This window comes from Stegostoma tigrinum, chromosome 4 (genome assembly GCF_030684315.1).
Source record: "Stegostoma tigrinum isolate sSteTig4 chromosome 4, sSteTig4.hap1, whole genome shotgun sequence".
Classification (NCBI taxonomy): domain Eukaryota; kingdom Metazoa; phylum Chordata; class Chondrichthyes; order Orectolobiformes; family Stegostomatidae; genus Stegostoma; species Stegostoma tigrinum.
The window spans coordinates 74,912,210-74,926,455 of NC_081357.1; the positions used below are offsets into that span (position 1 = coordinate 74,912,210).

The 14,246-nt window shown below is 38.7% G+C and overlaps 1 protein-coding gene across 4 annotated transcripts in view; it reads right to left on the minus strand.

Moving 5' to 3' along the window:
- enpp4 (ectonucleotide pyrophosphatase/phosphodiesterase 4) overlaps window positions 1-14,246 on the minus strand; it is a 62,939-nt gene that overhangs the window by 29,696 nt on the left and 18,997 nt on the right. For 2 of the 4 annotated variants that reach the window (XM_059645425.1, XM_048530659.2), the window contains exons 3-4: window positions 12,100-12,270; window positions 8,035-10,682 (exon numbers count right to left, since the gene is read on the minus strand). In XM_059645425.1, coding sequence (XP_059501408.1) covers window positions 10,315-10,682; window positions 12,100-12,270 — 539 coding nt within the window. In that variant the 3' untranslated portion in view covers window positions 8,035-10,314. Of the gene's footprint in view, window positions 1-8,034; window positions 10,683-12,099; window positions 12,271-14,246 lie in introns of those variants that run through there. The other 2 variants (XM_048530661.2, XM_048530662.2) reach the window with 2 other exon arrangements.

Sequence of the window (14,246 nt, forward strand, 5' to 3'; positions counted from 1 at the left end):
GACAGGTTGGACTGGTTTTGGGATGCAGTGGGTGGGGGGGAGAGCTGGGCTGGTTGTGTGGTGCAGTAGGGGGAGGGGACGAACTGGGCTGGTTTAGGGATGCAGTTGGGGAAGGGGAGATTTTGAAACTGGTGAAGTCCACATTGATACCATTAGGCTGCAGGGTTCCCAGGCGGAATATGAGTTGCTGTTCCTGCAACCTTCGGGTGGCATCATTGTGGCACTGCAGGAGGCCCATGATGGACATGTCATCTAAAGAATGGGAGGGGGAGTGAAAATGGTTTGCGACTGGGAGGTGCAGTTGTTTGTTGCGAACTGAGCAGAGGTGTTCTGCAAAGCGGTCTCCAAGCCTCCGCTTGGTTTCCCCAATGTAGAGGAAGCCACACCGGGTACAGTGGATGCAGTATACCACATTGGCAGATTCCCACTTCCTACAGACTAAGGGGGTGGCCATGGGCACCCGCAAGGGCCCCAGCTATGCCTGCCTCTTTGTACGTTACGTGGAACAGTCCCTCTTCCGCACCTACACAGGCCCCAAACCCCACCTCTTCCTCCGGTACATTGATGACTGTATCGGCGCCGCCTCTTGCTCCCCAGAGGAGCTCGAACAGTTCATCTATTTCAACACCTTCCACCCCAACCTTCAGTTCACCTGGGCCATCTCCAGCACATCCCTCACCTTCCTGGACCTCTCAGTCTCCATCTCAGGCAACCAGCTCGTAACTGATGTCCATTTCAAGCCCACCGACTCCCACAGCTACCTAGAATACACCCCCTCCCACCCACCCTCCTGCAAAAATTCCATCCCCTATTCCCAGTTCCTCCGCCTCTGCCACATCTGCTCCCACGATAAGACATTCCACTCCCGCATGTCCCAGATGTCCAAGTTCTTCAAGGACCGCAACTTGCCCCCCACACTGATCGAGAACGCCCTTGACCGCGTCTCCTGTATTTCCCGCAACACATCCCTCACACCCTGCCCCCGCCACAACCGCCCAAAGAGGATCCCCCTCGTTCTCACACACCACCCTACCAACCTCCGGATACAACGCATCATCCTCCGACACTTCCGCCATTTACAATCCGACCCCACCACCCAAGACATTTTTCCATCCCCACCCCTGTCTGCTTTCCGGAGAGACCACTCTCTCCGTGACTCCCTTGTTCGCTCCACACTGCCCTCCAACCCCACCACACCCGGCACCTTCCCCTGCAACCGCAGGAAATGCTACACTTGCCCCCACACCACCTCCCTCACTCCTATCCCAGGCCCCAAGATGACATTCCACATTAAGCACATCTGCCAATGTGGTATACTGCATCCACTGTACCCGGTGTGGCTTCCTCTACATTGGGGAAACCAAGTGGAGGCTTGGAGACCGCTTTGCGGAACACCTCCACTCAGTTCGCAACAAACAACTGCACCTCCCAGTCGCAAACCATTTCTACTCCCCCTCCCATTTAGATGACATGTCCATCATGGGCCTCTTGCAGTGCCACAATGATGCCACCCGAAGGTTGCAGGAACAGCAACTCATATTCCGCCTGGGAACCCTGCAGCCTAATGGTATCAATGTGAACTTCACCAGTTTCAAAATCTCCCCTTCCCCAACTGCATCCCTAAACCAGCCCAGTTCGTCCCCTCCCCCCACTGCACCACACAACCAGCCCAGCTCTTCCCCACCCCCTGCATCCCAAAACCAGTCCAACCTGTCTCTGCCTCCCTAACCGGTTCTTCCTCTCACCCATCCCTCCCACCCCAAGCCGCACCCCCATCTACCTACTAACCTCATCCCGCCTCCTTGACCTGTCCGTCTTCCCTGGACTGACCTATCCCCTCCCTACCTATACTCTCTCCACCTATCTTCTTTACTCTCCATCTTCAGTCCGCCTCCCGCTCTCTCCCTATTTATTCCAGTTCCCTCTCCCCATCCCCCTCTCTGATGAAGGGTCTAGGCCTGAAACCTTTGTGCTCCCGAGATGCTGCTTGGCCTGCTGTGTTCATCCAGCCTCACATTTTATTATCTTGGCCAGATTTAGGGTTGTTACCTTTCTGCTTTTAAATTCTGTGTCTTGTATCTCCTCTCTCTCTCTCTCTCTCTCTCTCTCTCTCTCTCTCTCTCTCTCTCTCTCTCTCTCCCTGAGCAAAGAGCTGAGGTCTGAATGCTTGCATTTTCAAATGAACCTGTTGGACTATAACTGGTGTCATGTGATTTTTGATCTTGCCTATCCCACTCCAACAACAGCATCTCCACATCATTAGAAGAATTTCATTAATAAGTATTTATTCAAATATCTTATGATTAAAAAGTCTCACAAACCCATTCTAGCAACCTGTCACCTGCTGGGCATCACAAGCTAAGACATTGCAGGTGAAATTTTGTGATTTACCCAAGTAGAATGAAGAGAGGGAAGGACGGGGTAAACAAAAAAGTGGTAACATTTCCCAGATGCTCTCTTGTTACCACGCCTGCCTCCCCCAGCTTGGCTGAAATTTTGTGAGGGTCAGTTGTGGCTCAAGGACTCCCTTTCCAATCAGGTGCCCATCCCAGTCTGCCAAATGAGTGGGGTTGGGTTAGGGTCTTGCCTCTATTCAACTAATGTTACTTAATGTGAAATGGCCATGAGGCTACTAAAAGTCCCACCACCCTTTTTGGTAGCAAGGCAGGAAACTTTGCCATTGTAGAAGTCCCACCATCTATCTTAGCCAACAATGTTTATATCTGTAGATCTTGTAGCATAGCTAACTGCAGTATCCTTCCTTCCTTCCTGTTTCAAGCTGAACTGACCAACTGGACATCTTACCCAAACATTGGTTTTATTGTAACAGCACGTGGTTAAACACTATAGCTGAGCAATGCAACAACTGGGGAAGAAAAAGAAGGGAATGTCAAACTTCAATGAAGATGTAATACTTTATCATCAAGCCTTTGAAAATTAGTTGGTGACCTGTCTCCTCATTATGAAGCTTCAAACAAGAAAGTGATTATTACAAGCTGTATTTTTCTATTTAAACTTCACAGAAATCATGATTTGCTTTTTCTAAGATTAATTCCTTCATCACCACTTTTTTGATGATTTAGAAGGGATGCCTAAATGGTTGTTGTATGTGATCCAGATCCAATTGTGAGCTACCAGTTACTTTGCAAAGATTGCAATTTGAGGATTTACTCTATTTTCTTCATGCATTCTGTATGAGGTTTTGATGGTTGTACCTATATTTTCTGATTAGTACAATTATAGCAATTCTCATCTGAGTCAATCAAAACACTATAACCAACATAGAAAATGCTGGGAAAAGTCTGGTAGCATCTATGGACTGTGAAATATGATTCACATTTCAAATCCAGTATCGTTTTCTTCATTAGAACTTTCAGCGTCTTGTTTGTTTCAGGTTTTTGGTGTTTACACCAAGTTATTTCTACTACACTTCTATGATCGGTAAAAATATTTTTCACCATTTTTAAAAGTAGTTGCAATTATTGTTCCCCCTAAACTAGGAATTACTTAATGTTGCTTTGGGTTAATTCTAAATTAATCTGCGTTTGTAAAAAGAGATGTGTTCAAATGTAACATCTCTGTAGTTTTGTGATCCATTGAAGTCAATCAAGTAGTATGTAGATCATTCTGTGAGTGGAAGAAAGGAAGTTCTGATGTATATTGACATAGTGAGATGGGCAAAAAGTAGCAGTGGAGTTTAAATCTCTTAAATGTGAATTGAACTCAAAATAAAAATTTAACTACACTTCATGGAAAGTTGGGTGGCAGGGAAGAGCAGGATTTGAGGGTTCAGGCTCACAATGACAGTAACACATTATATATGTGATTTTAAAAAAAAGCAAATGGACCACTAGGCTGGATTTTGTGATGCATAATAGCAGTGGACCAGGGGAATTGGATGAGAGTACCTTTATTAAAGCCCCGACATCGGATTCATTAGTAAGACACATGAAGACTATGCTAGCAGAAATTTGAAGATGTCTCACAGTTTGATTGTGGTTTTGTAGGGGTTCTATTACTCATAATCACTGTGTCACATAGTGATCATGCATCAACAAGGCTTAAAGCCAAAACCCTGCCGTTCCTCTAACATCAGCTCATCAGTAACCATCTCCCATGATCTCCATCCCACCCTACCTGCTTGTCTCTGCAAGTCAAGCATTGATCCTTGGTGAAGCCTTTTCTCTCATCCATGACCTCACATCTAGCCACTTGTGGCTGCAGTCTGCCACAGGTAGAGCTATATCCATACAATGAGGGAAAATATACATTGGTATTCAAGAAATCCTACAATAATTTGGAGTACTTGGAGAGTCCATCTTCGAAAACAGAGATTTACAAATAAACGAACCTAACCACCATGTCTGTTTGTTGTAACTGTTTCTTTTTCAGGGATTTCTAAGTCTTAACAAAGCAAAAATGCAATTTATTCATTTGGGACAATTACTATTTAGAGCACATTTCTTCTAATTTCTTTTGTGAACAAAATGATTTAAATTGACCTGTTGTTCAAATTAAAACTTCAACTGCAATTTAAGTAACTTCTTCCATTGAAATTTTTCCAGTTTACTTATTTTGGAAGCTACATTAGTGATGAAACATTGGAGCAGTGGGGAAGGGTGCACACTGCACCAACTGACCTTCACAAAGAATATCAATTAAGGTTCATAAGACAAGAGTTAGCAGTTTATAAAACTATAATAAATTAAGATTAATCTTCAAGGAAAAATTGGATACAAATTTTGGTAAATGTTTTAACAGCAGTGTAAGTGAAAAAGAATTTTTGTTTCAACTGGTGTCATTTGTTTTTGATGTTGGTCAAGTTAATTAATTAAAAATATTAAAAAATTCTCCTCAGATTGTGATTTTGATGCACTGTACTTTTGCTTGTTGCAGTGAAATGGAGTTGTTAGTGTGGCACAACATTTTTGTGCCTAGTTTTAAGTCTTACTGAATTGTCACCTCAATGTAAATGTTTTCATTCAATTAGAATTTAACTTTGCATGTGAATTGTCATAAAACATTGGATTTCGATTTGAGGCTTTTTTAAAACTTTTATTAAATAATGATAAAAAGGTAAAGTCACCATGATTTTGCCAAATCATAAGGCTCTCATTAGAGAGAGAAACAACTGTTGGTCATTTAACCTAATGGTCACCACAGCTTAGGTAGCAGGAAAAGGTTGAGTAGCAAAATCGTTTAGGTAACCTCAGCTGGTGCAGGAATTGAACTAATACTGTTAGTATCACGCTGCATAACAAACCAGCCATCTATCAAACTGAGCTAAACAATGGAGCATACAGCTTTTACCAGTAAGCATTGGACATGGAACCAACAGTAAAATGATCCAGTAACTTACAGCAACAGCGAAAGGAACACTACTTCGATAATGCAGGCAACTGAAATGATGACATAATTTCAAAAGTATGATATAAACATTTTAATGCAAATAAAAAGGTCAAATAAATTAATGTTAATGTTCATTTTCACAATCCAGATAAAGAGAACCCACAACCAATTTCTGCAAGTCTTATTCCTTTAGTCATTTATGTACCAAAAATATCCTATTTTTGACCTTGAGTTCTAAAGCTGACTTCTGCATTCTAAATGCTAATATTTACTATTCAGTAACATTGGAACACAGTACATTAAAAAGGGCAGAATCGTTAGTTATAAAGTGATTCAAAACCAGAAAACCCAAGTGACAAACACCGCCATTTAAAAATTAACTTACTGTTGAAGTGAGATTGAGGATACACTCAAGTTCAGAGTTATTACTAAAAGATTAAATTGAAACAGATAAGAAATGGTTTCTCATTCTTATAACTGATAATCATATGATTAATGCTAATTTAAAAACTACATATGCTATTTTATGAATCAACATTTTTAACTCAATTATTTAGCATCCAGTGTGTTAGTGGCAAATAATTTGAGAAGTTACGTTTTGCAAAAAATTAAGAATCCTAGTCCCAATGCAAATAGAACAGATGAACTATACAACACAATATTTAGAACAGTTTTGGAATTTCCTTATTTTCTTTTAATTTTGACATTCTAAAAGTAACGGAGGGCAGGTTTAATGTTTCAGGATTGTGCTTATTTTGTTTTCTCAACTTATACAGCAGTTTTTGTTGGGTGGGAAGTTTGAGTGCTCTACGAATGACCATCAAAATGAAAGAAACTAACTAATTCCTTATTAAGTACAATATTGTTTGCACAGCTTGTACCAAACATCTCCAAGTATAACATGATTGGTGAATGATGCAACTATCCAGGTTGTTTGATGTTGAACAATTACAGACCTCACGTAGAACATGATCATATTGTATTAATATGTTGGTGCAAGAGGAAGTGGAAAATTGGAACAATGCCATTGAATTAGCTGTGGAATTATTTCTAGTAACATTAATAAGCCATACTTAATTTATAAATGTAATTTTTGAAAAGTAATGGGATTGATATGCAAACAGCTGAAGAGCTTTTGTTTTATTATTTTGTTACTTCCATTTACATAGTGCCATTCATGATCTCTCAAAACCTTAAGGCACTTTGCAGCTAATTAAATTAATTTGAAGTACAGTCAATTCCGTAATACAAGAATCGTGACAGCTTATTTGTGCACAAGCTCCCACTACCATAAAGTGAATTGTACACCTGTTTTAGGCAGGTGCTGCTGAGTAAATAATTGGCCAAACACCCTGGGAGAACTTGCCTACTTCTGAATATTTGTAACATATTACGCTCATACTGAACACAAACTATTACTTCTGATCACTGTATTTCCTTGAATTCCATTTTCTTCATTAGTTACTATCTTGCATTTTTTCATTTTGTGAACTTTGAATGCAACTTCTCATTTATTTTGTTTTAAGTTAAATGAAAATAATAGTCTTTGGCTTTAAATGTCTTCAATCAGTAGATGAAAGACTTGAGATTAAGTTGGAAATGGGATTACAGGATTAATGTTCTTGGGTAGCTTACCTCACAATTCTACATAGAGTTTACAGCTACATTCAAGTAAAAAGGAAGAGGAAAATTTCAGGAAGTAAACTCCTATTTTTCTTTCCTTAGAGTCACATATCTAGTACAATTGAACTTCTAACTTTGTTTCTATTGCAATCTTTAAGCTGTCAATTGAATATACAGTGGGAGTGCTGTTCCAGGAAAACGCTTGCTATTTAACAGGCTGATTTCTAATTTGATTTTACTGAGGGGAATTATTTCCTATTTTCTTGCTTGGCACGTTTACCAGTACTTTCTTTTTGTTTGAAACTTGGTAAGAATTCTCTCATTAGCTAGCATAAATGCAAGAAGTTAACATTTTGCATTAAATTATTTAAAAAAAACTTTAAATGCCCAAGATGTTTAAAGAATATAATCCAAGCGGTTTAAAAAAAGTTAACATCTAAAATTTATCATATTGCCTTTAACAATTCATTAATATGTACAAATAACGTATTAACAATAAATACTGTTTGCATCTTGTTGCCACATCAACTGTGGTATCAAAAATCACCTTCTACTTTATTGTTACCCACACAAGTTCCTCCTATAAAACTAGGGTGGTTGAAAAAGATGCAAATAGGGTGTAAATGTTTTGGGACCACTTCCCATGCAGTGCTGGATTCAGAAATGAGGTATATACACTTATTATATTTGACAAAATCATGTCCCATCCTGTAACACGTTTAGTTGTGTGAGTGTGAGTGTGAGTGTGAGAGAGAGAGAGAGAGAGAGAGAGAGAGACAGAAAGTGGGTGAGATTTGATCAGGCAGGAAGTTGGGAAGTTAGCATCTGGTGACTCCACAAACTTCTGCCTCCACTCAAATTCAGCCCATGGCAGGAAAACCTATTTAAAAGGCTCTTGGTTTTAATTCTGCAGGGACATGTGTTCCCCAGCTGGTGAGACATGACAAGTAAACTTCCTAGCTTCTGGTGGGGTATCATCATTTAAAGGCAGTCAGAAGAACTTTGCAGAGTTCCTTGAGAGCTATTCCTTTCACCCATAGCACCTCTTCCCTCATGACTCACCAACAATAGTCTGGGATCCAGTGACAATCCGAGATGTTTATCAGATAGGCAGCTCTCTGCCCCAGAGTTTTTGATTCCCAGAGTTTGAACTGCTGGCCTGTTGATGCAGAACAAGATGTGGTGAACCTTTCCAAAAAGTGGTAATGTAGGGTTCTCACCAGTTGTCTGGCAACCTTTAAGACCACTGTCACCTGCACAAGATTCTAATCTCCAGTGTACGAAGTAAAAGAATATATTCTGTATGATTCCTCTTGCTTTAATTGTATAAAGTCACATAATTAAATGCACTTGTTTGCTGACTCATACTTGACATAAACAGAACGAGAACAGTAGTGACCAAGTACAGGAGAATTGAATTATGGGTATAATCAACATCCATTTGGAGTTGTCATGAGATACCATATTCATAACTTCAAAGGACATAGGTATTGTAGACCATTAAAGTGCAGATTGGAGATTTTTTTAAAAAAACCCTATTTCCTCTGGATCATTACAATTCCATCAAACTGTTGTCATATTGCGAGCATTGGAAATATTAATTCTTACTATCATAGTGGTTGACTGAATTAGCAACAAAGCAAACTGATAAATTAGTGGTAAATGTTCAATGCTCTTTTCAAAATAAGCTAATCTTCAGAACACAGTTATCATGAATAAAATTTTTAAATGAAAATTGCCAAAATAAATACTTAATGCTTTTTCAGTTAAAGTTGTAAAATACTAATCCATTTCACCCCATCCCCCCCCTTGTATATTCTATAAAGCTTCACCTCCAAAATATAACCTGTTTAAATCATAGTTTAATCCTAACATTTACATGCCTATTTCCCAACAAACTACTTCAGTAATTTTTTAAATATGCAGATAAATGTTTTCAAAATTCAGTCCTTTGGCTCCTTGACTGCCAGCAGATCCAGAGCCAACCTCAAAACAAATGACTGAATGCACTGTCACACTGAAGCAAACCATAGCGTTAGAGTATGCAAATACCTCAAATGCTGACATTATTCTACAAAAAATTTAAAGTCTTGTCCTCCTTTCTGCACTCTCTAGTCTATTTATATTCACTTTTCCTTTGTTGATACTGATCCTGTACTTCATTTTTAATAAAACTGTTAAAGACATTGCATTTTGTGGTCATCAGGCTCTAGCATTTCTTTTCAAAAACACCGGCATCTGGAATTTTGATAAATGTCACTGCAAAACCTAAAGTATGATTAATTCCAATCTACATTCTTTTTTCATTAACATTTAAGTACTAACTAAACCAAGGATGTCATGAAACCTTATTGCTAAAAATAGGGTTAATGCACTGACAAATAATCTCATCTAAATATACACACATTTGCAATTTCAATGCACTCTCAGTTTTTGGCTTTTTAGGATTGCACCATCTACAGTTTCTCAAATTTATTAACATTCTGAATTATTGAACTCAAACACAATCTCATGTTACCCAAACCTTTAATTGTGAGAAATAAATTTCCAAACATTCCTAATAGATCTTTTATAATCAACGTCATCTCAGTTCATGAGAATTATTTTTGTATTGACTGCAGATGTAGATAATACGAGATTTCTCATTTCACTTTTGCTGGATTTGAATGGCTTTCCAACATATCACTTCTAACCTACTATAAACTGCCTTGTGGGTTTGATCTGCATACTAGTCACTTGCAAACCCAACTGCAGGGGAACTTTACAGAGTTCATTTCAGGAAAAAAAAACAGTACAAATGGGGTATAACTAAATTTAATCTCTTTAAAATGTGGCAGATATTAGTATGGACAAGAACAGACTTACAAATCGCATTATTTCAGACTAACTTCTGGTAACAACTATTGTTAGGAGCAGTTTAATCCTTGTTACTTGAGAGATTTCATTAGTACAGCATGCAAGTTAATGGGGCCTGTAGTTCAGAGGTACTTGAATAACGGAAAGACAAAATAATTCTATTGCGAATATCTCTAAAAATAAAGTACTTTCCCTGCTGCCACACTAAAATAAATACATTTTCATACCAAAAACAAAGTTGCTGGAAAAGCTCAGCACTGGCAGCATCTGTGAAGGAGAAAAGAGAGTGAACATTTCGGGTCCAGTGACACTTCTTCCTCAGGATCACCAGATCCAAAACGTTAACTCTGCTTTCTCCTTTTCAGATGCTGCCAGGCCTGCTGAGCTCTTCCAGCAACTGTTTTTGTTCTTGATTTACAGCATGTGCAGTTCTTTCAGTTTTTATTTACACTTTAGTACCAGCTTTTCACACTGGTAGGCTTAAAACTACCCTATTAAAGGATCATCATCATCGTCATCTTGCAACTGGAGACGAGCAAATTCACGCTGCGGTGAAATTCGCTTTTTCATTAGAATTATAAGGCAGGACAATGTTACCAATACCATTAAGGAGCCAATCACAATTCCAATTACATCTGGTAGGCTCACACAAATCTCATTAGCCAACAAACATCTCACATTTGCAAAGGTTCCATTGTTAGACTCCTCCTTCAATCCCAGGATGCGGCATATTAATGGGTAGATATCAACACTGTTAATGGTGTTGGTTTTGTAAGCCTTTCGAAATGCTGGTCCATGAGCTACCATAAGAGGATGCATGCTGGGTAAAGCATTATCATAACCATGGTCACCCACTGAAGAAAAGAAAAAGCAAAATTTTTTGAAAAATCAGTCTTGAAAATTCCAAGAAATGGGAAGAGATTATTTTCATGTTTGTACTCTATAATATGGATCATTTGTTGTACAATGGACACACGTATAAAGTTCACAGCACACACAGCTCAACAGGTTTATATTCCACATGATCCCATGCACCTTACAGATCCTCACCCATTAATAAATCTGTTGTTACTTTCCCTTTCATGTTCTTATTTAGCTTCCTGCAAGTACACAATTAATTTCAGCAAATATCCATGAATATGTTAATTTAGAAAATTGATTGAAAACATGTTAATACATATTTATGGTGCAATTTGTTTGACACTATAAATAATAACTATTTTTAAAGTATTAATACTATGCCCTAATTTTCCCTTTGCACAGATGCCAATAAAAAGGTTTCACTTTTTGCAACTGATATCTGCTGATTTCCTAATTCTCCAAGCTCCTTTTATCATTTTGTTTTAAATATCCCTTTTGCTTTTGTAAAGATTGCATAGATTTTGCTAGAAAAAGCTGTTTCTTCCAATATTTGCCAGTGCTCCTCCCTGGTTAATCATACTTAATCTTGCATACTTTTCCATACATCTCTCAACATGTCTATATGCAACTTATACACAGGGTTCTCTTTACTTTTACTACGTTCACCAAGTGGTAGCCGAAACATGCTGGTGTGGTTACTCAGTTTGGTTGAAGACAAACTGTCTGCACTGTACTATTAAATGTGTAGATTATAGTAAAAAATATGGAGACCAAAGCTGTGATGAAGTTGGGAGCCACATGTAATCAAAAATGTTGCAATTTGGAGAACTTATTGGCCTATACACACTAGGGCTCAAGCCAGGATTTGGGAACGGTGAAAATGATCTGAAATAGAATGGTGTGCAACATGAGATGATGGTAATTTATTATCTTGCTGCTTTTATCCACCCTAGGTGACCCAGCAACTGTGGAATTGGGGTGTGCTGTCGAAGTGAGATTGCTAATGCACCCTGCAGATAGTATATATTATAATGGAACAGTTGTTTTTGGAGGGGGCATTAAATATCAAGTGAGACACTGATCAAATGGACCGCACTATCCTGAACTGTTCCAAGATTTGACTGTAGCTGCATCTATACCCAGCCAGTCAAGTGGTGACTGTTCCATCATACGGCTGACTGGAGGACTGTAGAGAATGGAAAGGTTTTGAGGAGATTAGGGAATGGCACTTGTTGCAGTGTCCATTTTTGCCCTGCTTTTGTAGCCATGCTACAACTGGCTGTATGGGTGAAACAAAAGAAATTGTGAAGTTTTATGATTTTATTACACAGTCACACACAACACACTGAAGCAACACCAGGAAAGAAAGCTCAAACTTTGAAAACAGAAAAAAAAACCTTTTGAACTTACATTGGATGATTGATCCGTTCTGAACAATTGTCCACCCTTCATCAGCAACAAGAAGAATTGGTTGAATTCTTTCATTGTGTTTGTAGTGAAAACGGTCTGGAATATCTTCTTTTAAATATACCTTCATGTGACTGTCACAGTTCAATAACAATTTGTACACGTAACTTGTGTCTGTTAGAAAAAAACAAAATGGAGTCACATATTGAATCTTACGTTCAAAACTGGTTAAAATGGAATCTTAAAACAAAAGACATACTGTATAACTCTGCTATATACAATTTAGAAGACAAAAGACATGTTGGCCTTTATTGCAAGGGGATTGGAATACATGAATAAAGACTTGTTACCATTGTTCAAGGTTTTGATGAGTTTATATCTGAATTACGTGTGCTATTTTCATCACATTGAAGAAAAAAAAAGATATACCTGTATCAAAGGCAGCATAATTAAGGTTCCCTAGATTAGTCCCTGGGATGACGAGAGTTGCCTATGGTAAAAGGCTGAGCAAATTGGGTTTATATTCCAGAGTTCAGAAGAATGGTTTCATTGAATCATACAGGGTTCTGAAGAGGCTTGACAGGGCAAATGCCGAAAGATTGTTTCTAATATTACAATTCAAAATGCAAGGGTAGTCTCAGAATAGAGGCCAAATCATTCTAGACTGAGATGAGAAATTTCTTTCGTCAAAGGGATGTGAATCTTGAGTAGTCTCCGTCTCAGATGACTTGTGGAATCTCCATCTTTGAATACATGCAAAGCTGGAACTGACAGCTTTTTGGTCTCTCTTGGAACCAAGGGGATATTTAGAGTGGGCAGGAAAGTGGAATTGGATCAGCCATAATTGTATGGAATAGTATAGCAGGTTTGACAGGCTGTGTCGTGTTTGGTTTCAATTTAATTTTCAATCCTTTCTTGGACTTGACTTACAAGTTATAACATTTAACCTGAAATAGTCATGCTTCCTTCCATGTACACTGTTTATTAGATATCATTTAATAATTAGATGCGCTGCACTTTACCTATAAAATTATATGTTCTGAACTTACATCAAATCCATACTAGATCAAGTATAGTTACTCCTAGCACATTTGATTACAATAATGTTTTCAAGAACAAAAATATAAATGACATCATCATTTTCACAAGTTGAAAGAAAACTCAGTCATACTGAATTTTGTTTTCTTTCTTCATTTATGGGATGAGGGCATCACTGGCTAGGCAGCATTTATTACCCATCCCTAATTGCCCAGAGGGCAGTTAAGAGTCAACCCCATTTCTGTGGATCTGGAGTCACATGTAGGCCAGACCATGTAAGGATGGCAGTTTCCTTCCTTAACAGGCATGAATGAACCAGATGGGTTTTTCCTGACAATCGACAATGGATTCACAGTTGTCATTAGATTCTTAATTCCAGATATTTATTGAATCCAAATTCTACCATCTGCCATGACGGGATTTGAACCTGGGACCCCAGAACGTTATCTGGGTCTCTGGATTAACAATCCAGTGATTATATAACTAGGTGATGGCCCAATGGTATTATCAATTATATACATACAATGAAAAATATAAGAAGGACGATCTTGTTTTTAAACCTGTAAATACAGACTGATAACTCTCAAAAATAGATATTATTGAAGTAACCGAGTTTTAAAGCAACTGAAATAAACATTACACAATCGCTTTAACGACGTCAGCCCCACACGCTGGCATAAAGTTGGCCTTTCTACCAATGTCACTGGCAGGAGGTCCACGGGATTACATGGAACACAAGAATTAGACTTTAATTTTGAGTCACATTTATTGAAGTTGAAAGCCATGTTGCACATTACCCAGTCAGTCTCTGTGCAAGACGATTAGGTTAGAATGGCTTTCTTAGTATCCCCGCTGCTGATTTCAGTTATTCAGATGCACTGAACTGAAGGAAATGTCCAAAAGTCCCAGCAGCAGTAGCTATTTTGACAAGTTGACCTTTTTCTTTTCAAAAATATAGATGATTGCAATGGGAAATTAACTCCCCCACCACCAACATGCCGCTGACTAGGACGGTCAGTAACCTGAGCGTACCGATGTCAGACTACTGGCAAAAGAACCGGAAGGAAGAGAAGAATTATTTTACGTAACAAGCTATTATGATCCTGAATGCA